Source organism: Accipiter gentilis, chromosome 23, assembly GCF_929443795.1.
Source record: "Accipiter gentilis chromosome 23, bAccGen1.1, whole genome shotgun sequence".
NCBI classification, from domain to species: Eukaryota; Metazoa; Chordata; class Aves; order Accipitriformes; family Accipitridae; genus Astur; species Astur gentilis.
The window spans coordinates 15846584-15865552 of NC_064902.1; the positions used below are offsets into that span (position 1 = coordinate 15846584).

The 18969-nt window shown below is 41.1% G+C and overlaps 1 protein-coding gene across 2 annotated transcripts in view; it reads left to right on the forward strand.

Moving 5' to 3' along the window:
* The window catches only part of PTPRG (protein tyrosine phosphatase receptor type G), a 412936-nt gene that overhangs the window by 79599 nt on the left and 314368 nt on the right, over window positions 1-18969 (forward strand). For both annotated transcript variants that reach the window (XM_049826696.1, XM_049826694.1), the window contains exon 2: window positions 15022-15126. In XM_049826696.1, coding sequence (XP_049682653.1) covers window positions 15022-15126 — 105 coding nt within the window. The remainder of the gene's footprint in view (window positions 1-15021; window positions 15127-18969) is intronic.

The window sequence follows — 18969 nt, forward strand, 5'->3', positions numbered from 1 at the left end:
TCTGTGAGGCTTAATGAAGTTTAGTTTTGCGTTTTCTTTGAGTTTGCATAAAAATGGTAAAGTTTCCTTTCCTGCTTCTCATTCAATAGCTGAAGCTGGGATTCATAACACTGCAAGGGAAATATTAATTTAAAAGAAAAATCCTTTTCCTCCACTTTAAATTAAATTTAAAATGAAGGAAGATGACTCTATTCCTCCCATGGTAGTCTTTCTTTTGTTTTTAATACAATGTATTATAACATCATAAATAGAATTGTAATCTTATTAAAAGACATGTAGCAAGTGCTACTTTATTAGAAACTTTTTTAAAAGAATAATTTGCCAAGTTGAAATATTAATGCAGCTGGCTGGAAATTGTGGATTTTTACTAGGGCATAGTCATTTTTTTAAAAAGCAAATTAGATACATTTTAAACAAGTCAAATTTCTGGTAGCACCAAGCTTTTACTAGCATATTCTGGCACCACTATATATTTTTAATTTTATTTTTTTCTTTTAAAAAGCTCTTTAAAATTTATTCAAATGTAAATTAAAAAAAAAATTAAAAATATTATTTTCTGCCTCCTTTCTCCCCCCCGTAATTGTAAACTGCACTGTTTGTAAGTGTGGAGTAGGAACAAAATTGCCTTAAAAAGTCTCAATTTGACTGTCACTTGACTTTTATATAGTACAAATAAACTTACACCAACCCAAGGCCCTTGCCTGTGAGTGACACCTTCTCACTTATCTAATTCTAAGGGGCACGAATGAAGAGTGTGCTGAATATCTGTTATACCTCAGTGGCAATTAAGAACTTGTAGCTCCTTCAAGGATTTCTTTCCTTCTGACTTGACATATTCCTTACTGTGACCGAGAAGCACCTTCTTTTTTCCTTTCCTTACCCATACAGAAAATAACGAACAGTTATTGATTACATGTTGCTTAATGGGCTCTAATAAATTTACACTTACAATAAAATTTTCAAATGAAGTGTTTCCAGATTAATCAGGGCTTGGTTCATTTGCAGTTAACACTGCTCTGCTGCAGCGGAGTGGCTAAAAATTGCAGAAGCAGCCTCCTGCTCTGTGTCTTTTTTTGTTACTATAATATTTAGATTTACACGAGTGGGTTACTGATAAGAAAGTAATCGGTGCCATCACAAATTCATGAAGGGTACTCAGCAATAACTTTGGCAGACCTTGGCCCTAAATGGAATACCCGTCTACGTGACATTTCTGTCACTATTTGATTTGTCCTGTGTTTGGGCTCTGTCCTCTTTGCCCTGTCTTCAATCTGCTCTGGCAGCGCTTCTCTGCAGTCTTGGCTTCACGTTGCCCACCCTTCTGCTCCAGCTACCTGGGGCCAGAAGAGGCTGTTGTATTCCTGTCCCAAAACATTTTATTTTTTTGACTGTTGTGAGCAATGCTTTTGTCCTGCTGACCTGCCAGACCTCTGACCTGAATGTGTTCTTCAAGGCAGACCTTTCTCAGTATAGCTGTGCCGTGTCTGAGCATTTCAGGTTCTTTCTCCACAGCATCTCTAAGAGGTGGTTCTCCATCCACCAAGCTACATCCCTCCCCAGGGTTTTGTCCCTGAGCAGTTTGAATGCTCTTCACTGGTCTTGTGTCTATTTAGAAAGCTGCTGGGAAGACTGGTTTTCAAGCCCATCTGTTTGAGTCTGGGACCTTTTGCTCTACTGCACCAACCTCCTTCACGTTCCCTGCGGCTCAGTCTTGTCCCACACGTCCCGATTCCGGCTGAGGCTGACTCTGGCCTGTTGCTGCTGTTCGGTTCTGAAGCCTCAGCCTCTGTGCCCCTTTTCTGTGCATTCTGTGGTTATTGGGGTGCAAGTGAGGATTGTTTGCTGGGATTTTTGTGGGTGTTGGGTGGTCGTGTTTTGGACTGTCAAAATCCTGGCAAGTCCTAGTATCCATCTTAATGGGATAATGGGTAGAGCCAGCTCTGCCAGAAGCTAAGCTTCTTGCAGTTTCTTGGAATTTCAGCAGATCTGCTTAAACTAACTTCTTATCTCATGTTTGTATCTTTTAGTTCCTTTCAGAGCAGTGCAGTAATGAGGGATATACTCCATGTGGGCGAAGATGGTCTTTGTATACACTGTGTTAACACGGATAATATCAATTGCCAAACGTGCTCTGCATCAGTCTTTATCTTCCTGCAGCTTTAAGTCTAATCACATACACTAGAAGATATTTTACTAATAATGGTTAACTTTTTTATAGCTATTTCAAGTCCCGTGTTCAAATCGGATTTGGTTGTCAGTTAGCAAGTAGCTTGAGTATATAGATGCCTCTTTGTAATACATCAGTTTGTTCATCAGAGAAAACTACAATGTCAAATGTTCTCTTCCCACCCCTCCCTGAAATTTTGATGCATGTTTTTTGAAGAAGTCATGAAAGGATTTAAATCCAAAGCTGAAAAGCCTGACTGGAACTGATTGCTTTGAGCTTCTTGTTTACAAAATGCGAATTGGGGGTTAAAAAAAGAAAGACAACACGAGCTTTTCTTATGAACAGTCTTACTTTTGATTTCTCTAGCAAAGACTGTGGTGTATATGGAGAATGTAAAAAAGAATAACAATAAAAGCATATTTAATGGTGAACAACTTTTCTGAGAAAAAGTAATTCTTTACAGTCTGTGCAGTATTGAGAGAAGCAGCTTTGCAGATCCCTGTCATGGATAGGACAAATGGCTGTCACAGAGCAAGCACTGATATGCTGTCAATTTTTAATGCATTTGTTATTTAAAAAGTAATTTCCTTATTATAATGTATTTTTAAGTTGTTTGGAGCAAGAGAGAATATCTGTTGTGATATTAATATCTCCTTTTTGTGGACAAACTAGAACATAGAATATTGCCACGAAAAAATTCTTTTAAGCATTGCATGAAAGGATGAATCTGTTTTTTTTAACACTGATACCGGCTATATGGGAGATGGAATATTGTTACAGTTCACAGTGAAAGCATAAAAGAAGAGGCATAAAATACGGAAATAGCAACTGTGAAACACATGCATACGCTTTGGAATTAACTCGCCTGGGGGGAGTTATTTTCTTGAGTAATTAAACTTTCTGTGGGTATTGAGGACCATTCTGGGGCTTTCTGAGTCAAGTGGGGACTAAGTACAAAGCTCTATTGTAATTAAATAGCCAAGCCAATCTTCTTGGGAAGTGAGAAACCTGCAGCAGTCAACAACCTTGCTTTCTGCAGGTGGGCTGAAGTCTTCATGAGAATTCTTATGATCCTTAAGAAAACAATTACGTTTGTCAGGCTGCAGGCTGTACACTAGACCCATCTTCCATGGCACAGTGCTTTTGTTGTGTAGTAATTTAAGTGCTTGTAATAATTGTAGGATTAGTAACACTGGAAACTGGGGAATGTTGCTGAGTGGTTGAGACTGGAATAGGAAGACTGCGAGCTTCTGTGCCCGAGCCTTCCTGAAAAAAGGTGTTCTGGGGTAAGTGAAAGCTTGGGCATTGAGTGTGCAGCTCTCCAGCTTTCTTCTGCCCCTGCCAGAGCTGACTTCTCTCTTGTTGACCTGGCAATGTGGGACCTGTGCAAACTGGTTGGGAAGGCTGTATGCCTCTCTGCTGATGATCAGTTATGTGCTGTGGTCTCTATCTTCAGCCAGAGCTGATCTGCAGCGGCACTCAAGCAAACCATGTGCTGCTCCCAGCACTTGTGTGCACTGAGGGTCTCCTCTCAAGCCTGGCCCTTGCTTAAAAGATGGTGTGCGTTTGAGCTCCCACCGTGCCCGCCACAAGGTGAAAGCATCCCTTTGTTCCTTACGGAGCTCTTCATCTCATCCTCTTCCACTCTTGTGCTGTGAGAGCACTTCTTGCCTGAAGATCAACACTTCTGAGTGCTCTAAAATCTAACTCTTTACGAGGCTTGTTATGAAAATTGATGTATGAAACAAGAAGGTAGAGAGTGGAGTGGAGGGTTTGAGACTTGAGAGGATATGAGCGTGAGTGCACCAGGCAAGGCCAGACAGGGCTGAGCCACCTGTGGCTGGGCTGTCCAGGCCAGCACAGAGTAGGGCGCAAGGTTGGTGCTAAAGATGCTTTGATTCATTCCACATGTTGCGTGTCATCCCCTGTTGTCCCTCCCTGCCTCCACCCAGGTCTTAGATTTTTGGTTGAAAACAGGTGGGGGTTTTTTATTTTTATTTTTTTTGAGTAATGGGCCTCAAACAGCATGTGGCACTGCAGTGACAGTCTTGCCAAAGACTGTCTAAAACTGAGTTATTGCTTCCAGTATCTCTGTGCATGTGCCCCAGGATAGCAATTGCCTTTTTCTGCAGTGGTATTGCAGCATGAACTTTCATCTAATTCATTATCCACCCTAATGCTCAAGTCTTTCTGCATTACTGCTTTCTAAACAGCAGTCTCTCACTTCATTCCTGCACTGATTATTATTTCTCCCCAACTGCATTGCCTTACATCTATCTTCAGCGGAATGTCTCACTTGCATCAGCCCATTTCGCTGAGCTTGCCAGACAGCTGAATATTTTCGAGGCATTCTTGCTTGATTCCTGCTCTTGGTATAGCATCATTTACATTTCCTGAGTATGGCATTAGCTTTGTCCTCCAGATGGTTAAATTGGTTGCATAGGAAAGAACAGTGACCCCTTGCCTTTTCAGACTGTGCTGCATATCATCTCCGTATGATTACAAACTGTGTACCATTGCTGGCAATTTTTATCTATTTACTTCATCTGAGCTCTATTACTGCTTTTTTCTTCTTGCTGCCAAAGGCCTTAGTGCTCTAGCTCTTAGTAGTATGAGGTTTTATGTCAAGATCTTTATTGCATTCTCTGGAGACAAATGACCAAGGAACGAAGTATCATTTGGACCCTAAACAGCACCAGATCCTCCTGCTGGGAAATTTCCAGAAAAATTCTTGCCTGGGTGAAGAACTAATGGTGAACTGCAAAGCAAAGATGGAAGTTTAATTCATTTTACAGATCAGCTCTGTAGTATTTATAGTGCCTTTTCCCTTTGAACAATGCAACTTACTTGGAAGGAAAGGAGAAAGTTTTCAAAATGGTAGGTCACGTTTTTGGGGCATATATCCCTGACTAACAACTTGTTCAGTCAGCACAAAAAAATCTCTATGTATCTTGGTTTCCACTTTAGATTTATATTTTAGGAAATAAATGTGGATGAAACCCTTTGCTACAAAATCTGTATGTAATGCAAGCTGTCAGCATAAAAAAAGATGAAAAAAACCCCCTGTTTTGTAGATCATAAGCCAAATTAAATACACTTTTACACAAATAAAAATGAATGCTTGTTTGCTTGGTTCTACTCAGCTTTTAAGTTTGATCCTAAAATAATTTTTTTTGGATCTGGATGGAATTGCTGTCACATGCTGGAGGCACTAAATCTGGCTACCTGAGCGCTACTGATCTGTTTCAGCGCAGAGTGATACAAATCTCAAGTTATTTCTGCTTGATCTGGGGGAGCGTGCTGGTTTATGCCCTTCCATCTTTCCTCCAGGAGATTGTGCAGCTATAGATGGCTAGACCTGACTGCAAACTGAGAGGAAGATATCTCACAGTAGGACTAGAGCATTTCTCCTTTCTTTTCTTAAATAGTTCTTTATTGAGTTTTCTACCTTCTGCATTAATTTGAGAGCCTGAACCAAATAACCAGGACGAGATTGATGTGGCCTCACTTTATTTCCCACAGTCAATAAATTGTTAAATGGGCCAAAGGACACAGGTTAAAAAAATCATTTTGTATAAAGAATGAGGGATTTTTATTAGCTGACAGAGCCCCTGTCTCTGAAGACTTTATAATGGGGCAAGTTTGATCTCATGCCATGCAGTGGGAGCAGCTCTGTTGGCTTCATAAAGTGCCTTGCTGTTCTCCATCTGAATGAAACGAGCCCTGTGGCCTGGATTTTCTGCCGAATGAATGCTGGGCTTGCTGCTCCTTTCGTGTTGGAGGCAGGTGAGTTTGAAGGGATGCCATGGAGTGAGGACTCCATGCAGCGTCAATGCTGAACTCTTCTCCAGGAGAGATCTGGCATGCTCTTAACACAAGAGCGGAGTCTCCCTCTGGGGACTCTGCATAAGTTTACCAGAGAAGGCCCTGGTTTGTACATATATGCTTGTCTTTACTGATATAACGCAAAGGTGGCTTTAATGGGGTGATGACATGAGTAAATGAAATTGTAGGCTACCTACAGGAAAGCATGAGTGTGGCAAGATGGCAGCCCGGGTGGACAGAAGTCATGCACAGAGCAGGTCTGCATCACAAGGTCCTTGCTATGGTTATTTGGATGAATCTAGTAATTTATTATTTTTTTTTAACCAAGATAGTTCTTGTTATGTAATTTGGGTGAACCTGTTTTGAAAATGTAATAAGGCTGTACTATGGCAAATCCTGGCAGTGGATACAAGCAAATTATTTCCAGAGCAGAGAGGTGAAACTGGTGATTTTGCATGAGTTTGTGTGTTTTTGTGAGTATTCCTGGGTTTAGTGAAATGAAAATGGTGTGATTCTGCATTAAATAAGGAATTGAAGGTACAAAATACTCAACTAAGGTCATATTTATTTGCTATTCTGAGGCTGCTCTTCTAATGCTGTGCATGCTGCAGCACCTGATTATGTGAGAATGAGAGTGAGACAGGTGGTTCCAGCCATGGTTTTCTGTTGTAAAACCCTTGAGGTTTAGGTACTTGTAATAAGGCAAGAAGTGAAATAAAGCCCGCTTTTGCCATTGTTAAGTCATTTTATAAACAAGTCTCCATTTATACATGCATGGTTTATACATTTCCCAGATAAACCATGGCATGAATGAAGAGACCAAGACGGCCCCTTCTCAGTGTGTCTGTGCTGATGGATTCAAGTCCCTTCTGCACAAATACGCTGTGCTGCCTCTGGATTCCAGCTAGTTCCAAGCTTGACTTGCAGCTTGGCCTTGGGGAAATAGGGCAAAGACATTGGAGCTGGTTGTGTGAATAGCCATTTTGCACTGATACCTGGGTTTTCATTGCCTTGGTTCACTCTGAACAGGCTGCCCTAGATATCAGAGAATTGAGTATATCTGTTTATCTGCTGTGATTCAGTCAGCACTGGCTGAGAGAGCATCAGCTTTCCTGTGGAGGTCAGCCTTGCTTATGAACCTCTGCTCTGAAGTTTTATTTCTGTGTTTGCATCAGGCATTGTTATGAATAAAATTCAGAGGTGACGTGACCCTTGTGAAGTACAGCATGGAGAGGTGATGAACAAGGATGAGGATTCCTCCTTTTAAGAAATGCAGATAATGATGGTTAACAGAAGTCTGAGGGACTGTGAAGAATGCACAGATGAAGAGTTTTCAAGGTTACAGAGTTTTCAGGTGCTCCCAATTATTTTTCTGTCTGACTACCCAAATCAGAAACGTCTGAAAGGAGTCCGATTTTTAGGATGTAACGTGTATTAGTCTTTTTTAAGGTACCTCAACTTAGATGCCTAGAATACCAGTCTGTTTGAAAACTTCATCTTAAAGGTAAATGGAGTGTATTTCTGCATGCAGGGAAGTGTCAGGTAAGAGTTCAGTGGGATAAAGGTTTTACTCTGGCTTTGGATCAAACATAGCTGGTTTTGATGTGTTTGCAGTTCTCAGCGATGGGGGACGAGTGTTTCTGAAGCAGGGGTCCTCAAACTTCGTTTCTGTGGCTATTGTGATTGCACGCTGTTTGCAGCGTGACACAAACAGCAGCTCCTCCATCCTGGAGGAGGAGTGCAGTTGTCTGGGCTATTTTTTTCTGCTCAGCATTTCTGCATTTTCTCAGGGGAAAAGATAACAGACTGGGTTTTTTTTAATGACATGTTGCTCACACATGGGTAGATTTGAGCTCGTGTACCGCACTCTGAGAACACTTAGAGTCTAAGAGTATTCCCCACATTATCTGGCAGAAGCTGTGCTGTGGGGCACCATCCTCCTGGAAGGTGTGATGTTACAGTTGGTTTAATTTGTGTGTTTTTATCTTGAGATGGAAATTGTTGGCACTGTCGGTTATCTGGCTGACTTTGCTTGTTCTTAGCCGAAGTGCTGCAGGTGATGCCATTTGACATCAGCGGTCCAAATTCACCAGCTATGTTGTATCTTGCCCAGCTGATGCCAGCAGAGTGTAAACCACGGTAATCAACCCAGCAGCATCTGTCTCTTCTTGGCCTCCCAAGGTTCTCTTTCTGAGTCCCCTTAATGGGGCATCATTAATGCAACTTGAAGTTGCCTAACTGTCTTGCTAATGAGCTTTGCTCATCTTGCTTATAAAGCCAGGCAGGCTGAGAGAAGGATCCCTGGGAACTCGTGACAGAGGAGAGTGGTTTGCTTTTCCTTGGGAGGACATCTGCTCTGCTAGAGAGTGGCTGATAGCACTGGGCATTGTGGCACACTTGTGTGTCCTTGTTCTGGTTTGGCATGAGGCTTTCTCTGAAGTAGGAAACGTTCCTGTTACCCTTAAGCTCCATCCCTTGTAATGTGAGGAAAAGACTGCACTGAAAATCTGTTTTCTGTTGCTTGTCTACATCAGCTTTAATGCTCTGGGACTTGCATTGTGTTGATACACTGGAGTAATACAAAATTGCATTACACTTGACTCGCTGGCCTTCAACTCAACAGGTTACCAAGGGTTAATGCACCTAGTGACTGGTGTATTCATGTTTGGGATAAGGGCTTTTAATTCTGCTAGTTAATTTAATCCCCACAGTTTGACAGCATGTTCCCTGGACTATTTTTCATCTTCAAATTGCAGTCTGCTGGTTAGTTCCTGTAAAGGCCTGCTGTGCTCTGCATTTATGTTCTTGTTCTTAGGATTTGTGCTGTTACCACATCATCCATCAGACACGTGAACAACGGAGAATGAATAGTGTGAAAAGTCCCCGTGTCATTCTTAGGAATAGACCTGTGGATTGTGCTCATACAGGAACTAAGGGGCTGCCTGGGTGATTGCCATCTGGGAAAGGGATATACGTCTCTTAACAGACGCCCGGATGCTACATCTGCTGTTTCACTTAAACACAAGAAACTTGTGATTTGTAACTCCCATATTTCGTTAATGGAAAGCTGTGAAAATTGCATGTGCACTCATAGGAGAATAGATTTTGTCTTTTATCTGATAATCAGAAGAAATCTCTGCAGCATAATCAAAGGAAGAAGTCTCATTCAGAATAGATTTTGTTGATGCTGTCTGACCACCATATGTTGTTTTAACTTTCATCCTTCTTTGGCAAGATATAAAATAATCTGCAAAATATGGGAATCCATGGCTGAAGAGTCTGTTTAAAAGTAATGCACTATCAAAATGGATTAGCTGTGCCTGAAATAATTCTAGATTTATTTGCTGTCAAAGGGTGGTAAAATATTTAAGGCAAATAGCCTAGTTTTGTTTAGGAAGTTGTCTGTGAAAGAGCCTAGAGAGATTAATTTAACCATTATTTATTGTAATTGTACAAAAATATTTTAATTGTTTAATATTATAAATTTATTTCTGATCAGTTTGGTTTTTTCTCATCTCTTTTTCCCTTCTGGCCCGTTTGACAACATTTATTCTAAGAAATTGCCTGGAAGCCTAAATTCTTTTCAGCAGAGCGTGTGTTAACAGTGCGTAGCATTGCAGTGTCTTCAGCTTACCTGCTTCTCTTTAGCACAGTCCAATTAAAAATATAGTAAATGCACCTATGTAAAGATGCTGCTTTTTTTCGGTGAGGCTTGCTTGAAGCTTTAGGCTTGCAGATGGCTAAGTGTCTTGGCTCACTGATCTCTTAAACTCCATTTAAGAGATGATACAAAAGCCCTTCAGGTAATGTTTCTGTGCCCCCTCTCCGTTTTAAAATGTGGTGTTGTGCAGTCTTCAAGAAAATCGTGGTTTCCTTGGTTTTGAAAAGTTTCCTTTCTACAGGCATTGATTTGATACAGAACTAATTGCTAGCATTCCTTATGATTTAGTGCTTTTTTGCTACACACTAACACGATTTTATTTTTAAACCCCCTGCTTTAAGTGTTTTTATAGTGTGACACTACTCCAGATTCTAATAGTCAAGTCTCTTGTCTCTAAAGGCTGGCTTGTTTTCCAGCAGTAGCACCAGGTTGAACTATATCAGTTAAGAATTGTGTCCACATTAGGGACTAGGACTGAAACTGATTTAACTGCTTGTACAGTCCACAGTGGCAAGTCACAGAATGATCATGAGCTGGGCAGTGTGTGTACCTTTGACTTTGTACCGTTTTAATCGGAACAGCTGAAAACAGATTTGTGTGCAACCCTCGTTTTCAAAGAAGGCTTAAAAGAATCCGAGTTTGGCACACAATCTAGTTAATCTACCATCATAACTAATGATTTCACCATTCAGACATAAAGTATCGACCTTAAAGGATTTTTCTTACATAGCTGATGGCTTGATACCTTTTAAACACTAATGCCGAGGGTATAATCTCTCTGAATAGTGTAATAGCTTTATATTTAAGGTAGATTGGGGATAAAATTTTGTGTTTTCATGTGAACTATGAATACCAGTAAGGTATTCAGGCAGGAATTACCTTATCGTACCTTTGAGGGCACTTATCAAATAATTTTTATTGGAAAGTTAATACATTGAGACAGAGTGAATGGAAAGCTGATCAGAATGCTAAGGCATATCCCAGCATTGCATTGCTTTTGCTGTCTGCAGATATGCGGCATGGGTTGATTCATTTAGCACATCATCTAAAATCATGTAGCGTTCAGTACCGATTAAAATTATATGAAATTGTGTGTAAGAGATTTCTCCATGTTAGCTTTGAAGGATCCTCTATTCCTTGCAGAAGTAGTTGTGATAGGCACAGCACAACTCCACTGACTGCAGGTGTTACGCTTCATAGGCACCAATACTGCACCAGCAGCCAGAGGAGTTGCTCAGGATTTAATTTCACGCTTGTGTATCTGAGTGTAAGATTGGTCCCTTTCTCTTTTAATCGTGTATCTGCAAGTCTCGGACCGTATATTATGGTGTTCATTAGTCCTCTGCCATCAGCACTGGCATGATGTATCAAATGAAACCTTGCAGGGCAAGGGCTTCTGCCGTCCCTTCTCTTCTTCTCTGCCTCCTGCTCTGTGTGTGCCTGTATTCAATCCCACCCCTCTGTTTTGGCTGCTCCGTTTTGAGCCTTCCTGGAGCATGTTCCTGCCTCTCCTATTGTCTGGATTTCCACTTCCCCCACTTTTCCAGGGTTCCCAGAAGAGAGGAGCCTCCCCGTACTTGCTCCGTGCCGGACCAGCCCGTCTAATTGCTGGCTTTTCTCCAGCATCCAATTCAGCAGGAGTGGAGCAGGAAACCACTTTTGGCTGCTCTCTGTTCTTGAACTGTTAACTGTCTCCCAGCTGAAAAAGACTTGTGGAAACCTGTAGCGATTGGTGTTAATACAACAACTTTTCTTAAATATTTTCTCCAAAACTTGTTTGGGCATTAGAAACGCGGGCAGATGTCAGTTGAGTTTGAGTCACTTATTTGCATGTATAGCTTCTGAAACCATGGAATTGGAGTATTTCACAAAAATGAATAAATGTACTCTAATGGCTGGAGCTCAACAAAATATTTTAGCTGTATGTATTTTCAGTGAAAGAAGCAGATTCAGCAACACTGAAATAGATGCCTGTTAAATTTTCATTGGTGGTGTCAAGTTGTTTTGGTTGGAAGGTACATGCCCAGCCCACCCCAAAATCTAGAAAAAGTAACGATTCTGCCTGAAACATAAGATCGTTTTGATATATGAAGCACTTTCTTTTTTGAAATGACTTGGCTTGAATGCTTTGGTTCTTCCAAACTTTTATCTGAAAAGCAACTGTATGCTCTGTTCTGTACCTTCCACCTCTTCAGTAGGAGAGAGTCCGTTGACCCCAGTTGACAGCGCAGAACAAAAGCACCATGAGATTGAGTCTGTGGTTTCCTGATGACTTTACCAGTATGAGATACTGCCAACAATAGCTATTTGTTCCCACAGTGTTTTCTTGGAGTGTTTGTGTGGCCCCATGCAGAAATTGGCCATAGTGTGAACAGGCTGGGGAACCGTGCCAGTTTGATAGAGACAGACCATTACCTTTCCAGTTCACAGTGTGGCCAAAGATCTTGACCTATCATCCTTTTCCCCGAGTTTCTGTAGCTATCCAGTAAAAGTATATCTTCTCTAAATTGCTAATGACTACTGAACTACTGCACGTTTGTAAGGGGACTATTGACATTAATGTTGGGCTGCCTAACAGTGATGTAGGATTTTATTTAGAACAGGATGTTCCAATTTGTTTCTTTTTCAGTCCTACAGAAGATATTTAGCGGTATAACCAGCAAGTTCCTTCCCACAGTTCTCTTGACAAATACTTGAGCTCCCCTCTTGGTTAGTAACATCCGTTTTGGTGGAAATAAATCTGCGTACAGCATGGCTTTTCACCATTTATAAGTATAGATAAATGTACAAATCCATTAAGTGACTATGCTGAAAACTGAAACTGTATATTTTCACAAGAATGTCAGGTTTTTAATTGCATAAATAAGATCCTGACTAAAGCAAATGTTCAATTTCACATTAAAGTTAGGCATTCATAAAGGCTTGGATTTGCATAATTTAATTTTCTGCACAGAGGATACTGAAAATCAATGGTATGATTCATAGCCATACCATGGTTGCCATGTGGCTTTTTGACGGTTCCAGCTAGGAGTACAAAGGGTTTTACAACTTCAGATCTTTTGCACTGACTCGGAGCCTTTTTACCTTCAACAAATATAGATTATTTAGACATAGTTTCTTTCTTCTGATGGTAAGGCACGCAGAAGGGCTTAATAAGCAGATAACCTGCAGGAGTACCTTACTCCTTGGAGGGGGCAAGGTGAAATCTTCCTTCTGCCTGCAAGAATCAATTTTTCTGCGTGACAAAACCCCCACAACTATTTCCCTCCTCTATGTAGAAGATGCTTGTAAGAAAACTGCTGTTGCCTTTCATTTTGTAATAAGGAGGGGCTTCAGGTGTATTTCTCAGCACATGTGCTAAGTGAATAGTCGGGCCATTTTTTTCTGATAACCTTTCCGGCCAGCCATCTAGGTTATTTCTATGTTCTATTCTTTGGGATTTTCATGGTCTCTGATCTTTGCTCAGTTTTTTTGCTTGTTTTGTTTGGGGGGTGGGAGGTGGTGGTTTTGTTTTTTTTGGTTTTTTTTTTCCCCCCAAGAGGGTTTGGGTCTCCACATCCCTTACCTGTTCTTTCCTGTTGAAATGACTGCCCGTTGCCTGCCAACAGGTAGACCTATTAGGGTAAATCAGAAGAGGAAAACAAGGTATGTGATACAGTGTTGCCTACAAATCCTGCTAGCATGGTGTGTTCCAGGGTTTGCCTGGAGTGAAATTGCATTTAGAAATTTGCCAAGAAATCTGCAAAACTCATTCAAATTGGAGGCTCATAATAAATTGCACAATTAGTACCTTTGCTCGCACAAGAAAAAATGTGGTAGGGCCAAACCTGTAATGCCTTTCCTGAGATAGCATGACTTTTCCTACCCCTTCAGGATTCCAAAATCTACAGAAATCAATGATCCACGTTGCAGAGTGAAGGTTGTCTGTAGAGCTGTTTAGCATACCTGGATAGCTCTTGGGCATAGCATGTTCTCTACTACTGTGGTACAAAGGGAGTGTCACCCAGAAGCTTTTCTAAAGGGAAGGGAAGCCAAATTCTGACTTACTGGTGCTTAATGTTCAATGAAGTCCTGTTACAAGCTTTGTTTCAGCCCAGCTGTAACTGGCCTGGGAATAGAAGGGAATGCAGTGCTTGGTGACTGCATACAGGTAGCAGTGCTTTACGTGGTTTGATGAAGTTTTAATTTGAATTATTCAGCTGGTTTCTTACTGATCAAATAAGTGGTTTGCGTTCAGTTGGACTTAAAATTCCATGGAGCCAGTTGGTGCATACTTGGTCTTTACATTCTGTGTCTGTGGATCTAAGGGGTCTTTGTGTGCATTTATTATAGCACAAAAGTTTTTGGCTGTGGTGCTCTGAGAAGGGTAGTTGACTTATCACTGACATTTGTGAATTCACACACCTCCAGTTTGGTTCGGTCAGATACATAGAAACAATAAGCAAAATTTGCACATAACCCCCCTAAACAACCCATGTCCTCGTGGAAGCTATGCGTTCCTTTACAAGAAAAAAAAAGTGCTGTTTGAGGTATGAAAGAAAAATCCTGAGATGCAATGTAGGATGCATTCTGTTCTGTTTTGGTTGATGAATTTAATTCCTTCTAGCTTGTGAAGTTTTACAAAGATTTTTTTCATTACTGGCCTCTCCCTTTCATGTCGTAAGGCATTGGTATTGCATGCTGAGTATTTTGTCTGACATACGCAACCTTCCTCTGGCTAGAAGGCAGTGCTACATGTCTGCCTTGCTTGAGTGAATCACATGAGGTGGTGTTACTCGAGTCTTACTTGTGTTGAGACTGTTATCCAGTGCGCTGTGGGCTCAGGTCTACAGGGTGTACATGGAAGAGATTCATTCGGTCCCGGGTGAGACTGTTCTACATGGGATTTTCAGATGTGGTTTGAAATAGGTGCAATTGTGATAACCAGGATAACACTGGACTGGCATGTTCCACATGTTTGCATCTGTATTCATTTAAGGATCTTGATAATTTTTGTGTTGAATTACAATTAGTAATTTTGTAGTCACTAGCGAAGTAAGCTGTCTTTTGGGTCTAGACAGAGAACGTTTGGTCATATGTCATGGCTCATACTTGTTTACTTGTGTATATCAGAATTTCCTTATGGAAATTCCTGGAGTTATGCAGGCATGTGCCAGATCAGAATAATGTCATCAGTGAGTCCTGGCTTCTGTGAATCATCTTTTGGATGGTGGGTTTTCATGGGTGAAGAACATGCTTGTTAATTTTATTTTTTTTTAAGCGATGCCAAGTTTGTAGTCTCTGCTCAGCAATGATTTAAGCTTCACAGTGTAAACTCCAGGGAGTAGAACACCACTATCCTAATGATTCTTGCTTCTTCTCTTCCCAGCTCTGACTGAAGGTTATGTTGGCTCTCTGCATGAAAACAGACATGGTAGTTCTGTGCAGATACGGAGGCGAAAGGCTTCGGGGGATCCTTACTGGGCATACTCGGGTGAGTTGACAACTTCGGAGGACTGGAACATGAAATACCTCCAACATCAAATTGTTTACTTGCTTTTTGTTACTACTATGCTCAGAAATAGTTTAAATAAGTTTTACAATGTATTCTCTTCTGCTGACTTCCTTGCAAACTCCCTCTGCACACATCCTCTCCTTTCTTGCATTCCTGCCATTTACCTGCAGGATTTGCCTTATTACTCTGCTCCTTCTCTCAGTCTTCTTTTAGTTTCTTAACACACCCTTAAAAAGGCATACTTCCACAAACATTTCTTTACTCTCCCTGTTCAAACCCAAGCTCACCATTTGCTTACCCTGTCAAGCCTTCTAGGAATACTGTAAGCATCCATGTATGGATGCTTACAGCTATGTATTTTTTATCATGAATGATAAAAAAACAAACCTAGAAATTTTACAATTATTTCTTTCTGTGCATGCGGTAGTGTATAATGACGACAAATGAGACCTGTCAGTGCAGCTTCACACTAGGTTGTGTGATGCTGGGAAGGTAGGATATTGGGAGGATATTTTATTTTGTCCCACTGCACTTATAAGTCTTACAGAAAACCTGATGTGTCTGCACAATTCTGAAATGCCACAAATCAAAATATACTTCAGAATGATGTCTTTGGCATATGGTTTGATGGTTGGTTCAGCTCTAGAAAATTCCAGATCTGTATTTGAATTTGTTTAAAAACCCAACTTGAAATCATGTTAATAGCTATTGTTGACTCTATGGAAAAATGTCTAATATCTAAAAAGTTTTATAATGAACTTGTGCGTGCTTTTTTGGAAGATCTGAGATGCATTTCAAACGTTTGGTGCTCGTCCAAGGGGAATGTTGTGCAGGCCTAATTTTAGCTAAAGGAAAAATATTACTTTCTAAGAAGTCTGAATACTGATATCAGATAAACAGGCAAATGTTAATTCTTTGACTGCCAACTCCTCTCTTTTATACAGACCATAAATTTCATTGAAAATGAATGATTATAGGTAAGCTTAGAGTTTTTTCCATTAATACACAAACTACCATATGTCAGAAGTTTTCTCTGTTAGATCTCAAAATACAAGCTATCTCATTTGCAAATGAGGTCACGCAAGTAAAATAAATCTAAACATTTTACTAATGTAGGACAAATGATCAGTCTTCTTTGAACTTTGAGATTATCAGATGGACAAATATTGCCACAAGATACACTTCCATATTGCAGCTTAAAATAACTTTTTTAGTTTTTAAACCCCCAAACTTACAAAGAGTAGAAATAAGCAAATAAAGGAAAAAATGGTATGTTGGAATGAATGGCCTGTTCCTATCTGCTGTCTTGTGTAAAATATTGCAAGTTAAGTGCCACTTGGCAGGTTTATTTTGTTTCTGTTACTGAAAAATACATTTGGATTATTCATTGCAGATGGTTAAATGAAAATGTTTTTAAAAAGTAAAACACTAGTGGAATTATTCTGTTGTCATATGTTTCAAAACTCTTTGCTTGAGTTACTGGACTTTTTTTTTTTTCCTTAACCTGTTCTGGTTTAAAAAAAAAATGGGGGGGGGGGGGGGGGGGATGAGAGGAAAGGACACCACCTGCCACCCCCCAAAAAACCCACCCCAAAATCCAACCAAACCCAAACCCAGAAAATGCCCAAACAAAGCAACAAAAAAATCACAAACCTACCACACACCAGTTTATGCATAGACAGTTTTCCTAATTCTATTTTTGTGATGGTGGTGTTCTTCCTTTATGAGTAATATCACTTGTTCACCCCTCCAAAAAAGCTTTTACCACCCACGAATCCTTTTAGATTTATGTCAAAATAAAATGTATAGTCCTGATGTGTAATTATACCTTACCTTTTGGGGCCTTGCATCCTTTTGTCTGTTGATAAATCTCCTGCATTTATGAGGAAAATAGCCAATCTGTTTTCAGAGAACAGATAGTGACTTCTCAGCTGTCAATCACATGCCATTCTACCTGATTAGTGCTATCTAATTAGAACCTTTTTGTCACTATTGCTGATAAAAGGAGTAAATTAGGAGATGGAAAAGGTGGGAATGATATATTTACTAGCACTTGTCAAGAAACCAGAAGAGAGGATATAATATCATTTTCTCAGGATGCTTTGTCAGGCTACTGTTTGAACAGTGACTTGAAATGCCATTCCAGGAGTATGTGGTTTGGGACTGAGTGTTCCAGCTGCAAAAACATGGGTCTTCACCAAAGGTTTAACGGCATGAAATACAACCGAGGTACTGCGTGCCCTGGCTGGATGGGTTGCACGTATACTGCACCTGAGCAAGCCCATCCTGGACGTGGATGGAGATCTGGTGTCCTCCTGAGCCACGTTGCGGTCTCTGCTTGCAAGGAGGAGCGGCTCTGTCCTGCCGAACCAGCCCCACATGGAGTGCCTGGGAGCAGGAGGGGCAGGGCCACGGGCTAAATGCGAATGCCGAGTTGCAGGCAACGATTTGGGTTGTGTCTGAGAGGGGAAAATGCAAAAGCATGTAGAGACTTGGGAAAGACATGGGTATTTCTAAAGGAATTTTCCAGGGTTGATGCTACGTCCTGCAGGAGTCCCAGTATTGCCAGCATCTCCCTGAGAAAGGGAGGAAGTTAAGATGAGCAATTAGGTGGGGAAAGTTAGCAATTGGGTGTTTCTACAGGCTGCTGCTTTGTCATGGTGTTTTATACGTAGGAGTTTCTCTCTCTTTCCTCCCCTCATTCAGTTCCTTCCAGCTCCGTGCGGGATTTTCAGGCAGTTCAGCCTCTCTTACCTGATGTCTTTTGTCCATATTTGCTCACCGAGGGGACCGGAGGTAATGAAAATGCCTAGCTTCTGTGTTTAGGTTGAAGATGGGAATAAATGGTGGATGGCAGAGCCCAGATGCCAGACAGATGTTTGTTTCTAGCTGAGCACAGTGAGGAGGATGATCATGTTACCTGTTTCTTTCTCCTTGCTTCCTCATTCCCCAGAATATTTCCCAGGAACCCTGAGCAGGGCTTGGCTAAGCAGTTTATGTACTGACAACATTTGTCCTGCTGCTAGGGTTTTGGACATGACTAGGAAGTTTACATCAAATGAGCCTACAGAGGGTGGAAACTTTACTCTGCAGTAAGCAATTAGCCTGTGTCAGTGGTTTCCAAGCTCTTTTACAGACATTATCCGGTAGGCTGCTTCCCTTCCCTATCCTCAAATGGTTAGGCCAGCTCCCCTACGGTTAGTTGTACAACATCTGCTGGGCCAGCCCCAGCAATTATGGGCAGGGAAGAAAGTTATGCTAGACTGTGCGCTGGTGAATCTGAAGTTTATTCTAAGGGAATTTTCCAACTAGAGCAAATAAGGTGAGGACAACTTTTGCCAGCCATCAGTGGACAGCCAGCTGTTGAACCCCAATATTGACCAGAGCACCCATGTCTCTGCTGGGCCTGCATTAAGCTTTGTATTGATTTCAGTTGAGCTGTGCTGATTTATAGCAGCAGAGGCCTCTCTACATTTATGGCTGTGCCTGCCTGCTTGCAGAGCTTTTGTATTTTGGGGCTTAATAAAACCAGTTGTAGTTTTCCTCCCTGGGGGTAGAAAAAGGGCACAGCCGTTTTGTAGAAAGCCCTCAAGTCTTTATCTTCCACAGGATACATCTGTCCTATACTGTGCTTTTAAAGTAATTCCTCTGTACCCTGTAGCAAACCCTTCTGCTGCTCCATGCTCTTGTAGAGGGTGAACTGTCCAGGAGCTGGTTTAAACTCTGGACATCTGGAATTTTCCTGGTTTTATGAATGATCTGTAGCATTACCATGTCCTGCCTGGTAATATTGCTCCTCTCAGGCACAAGAGTTTAGAGATG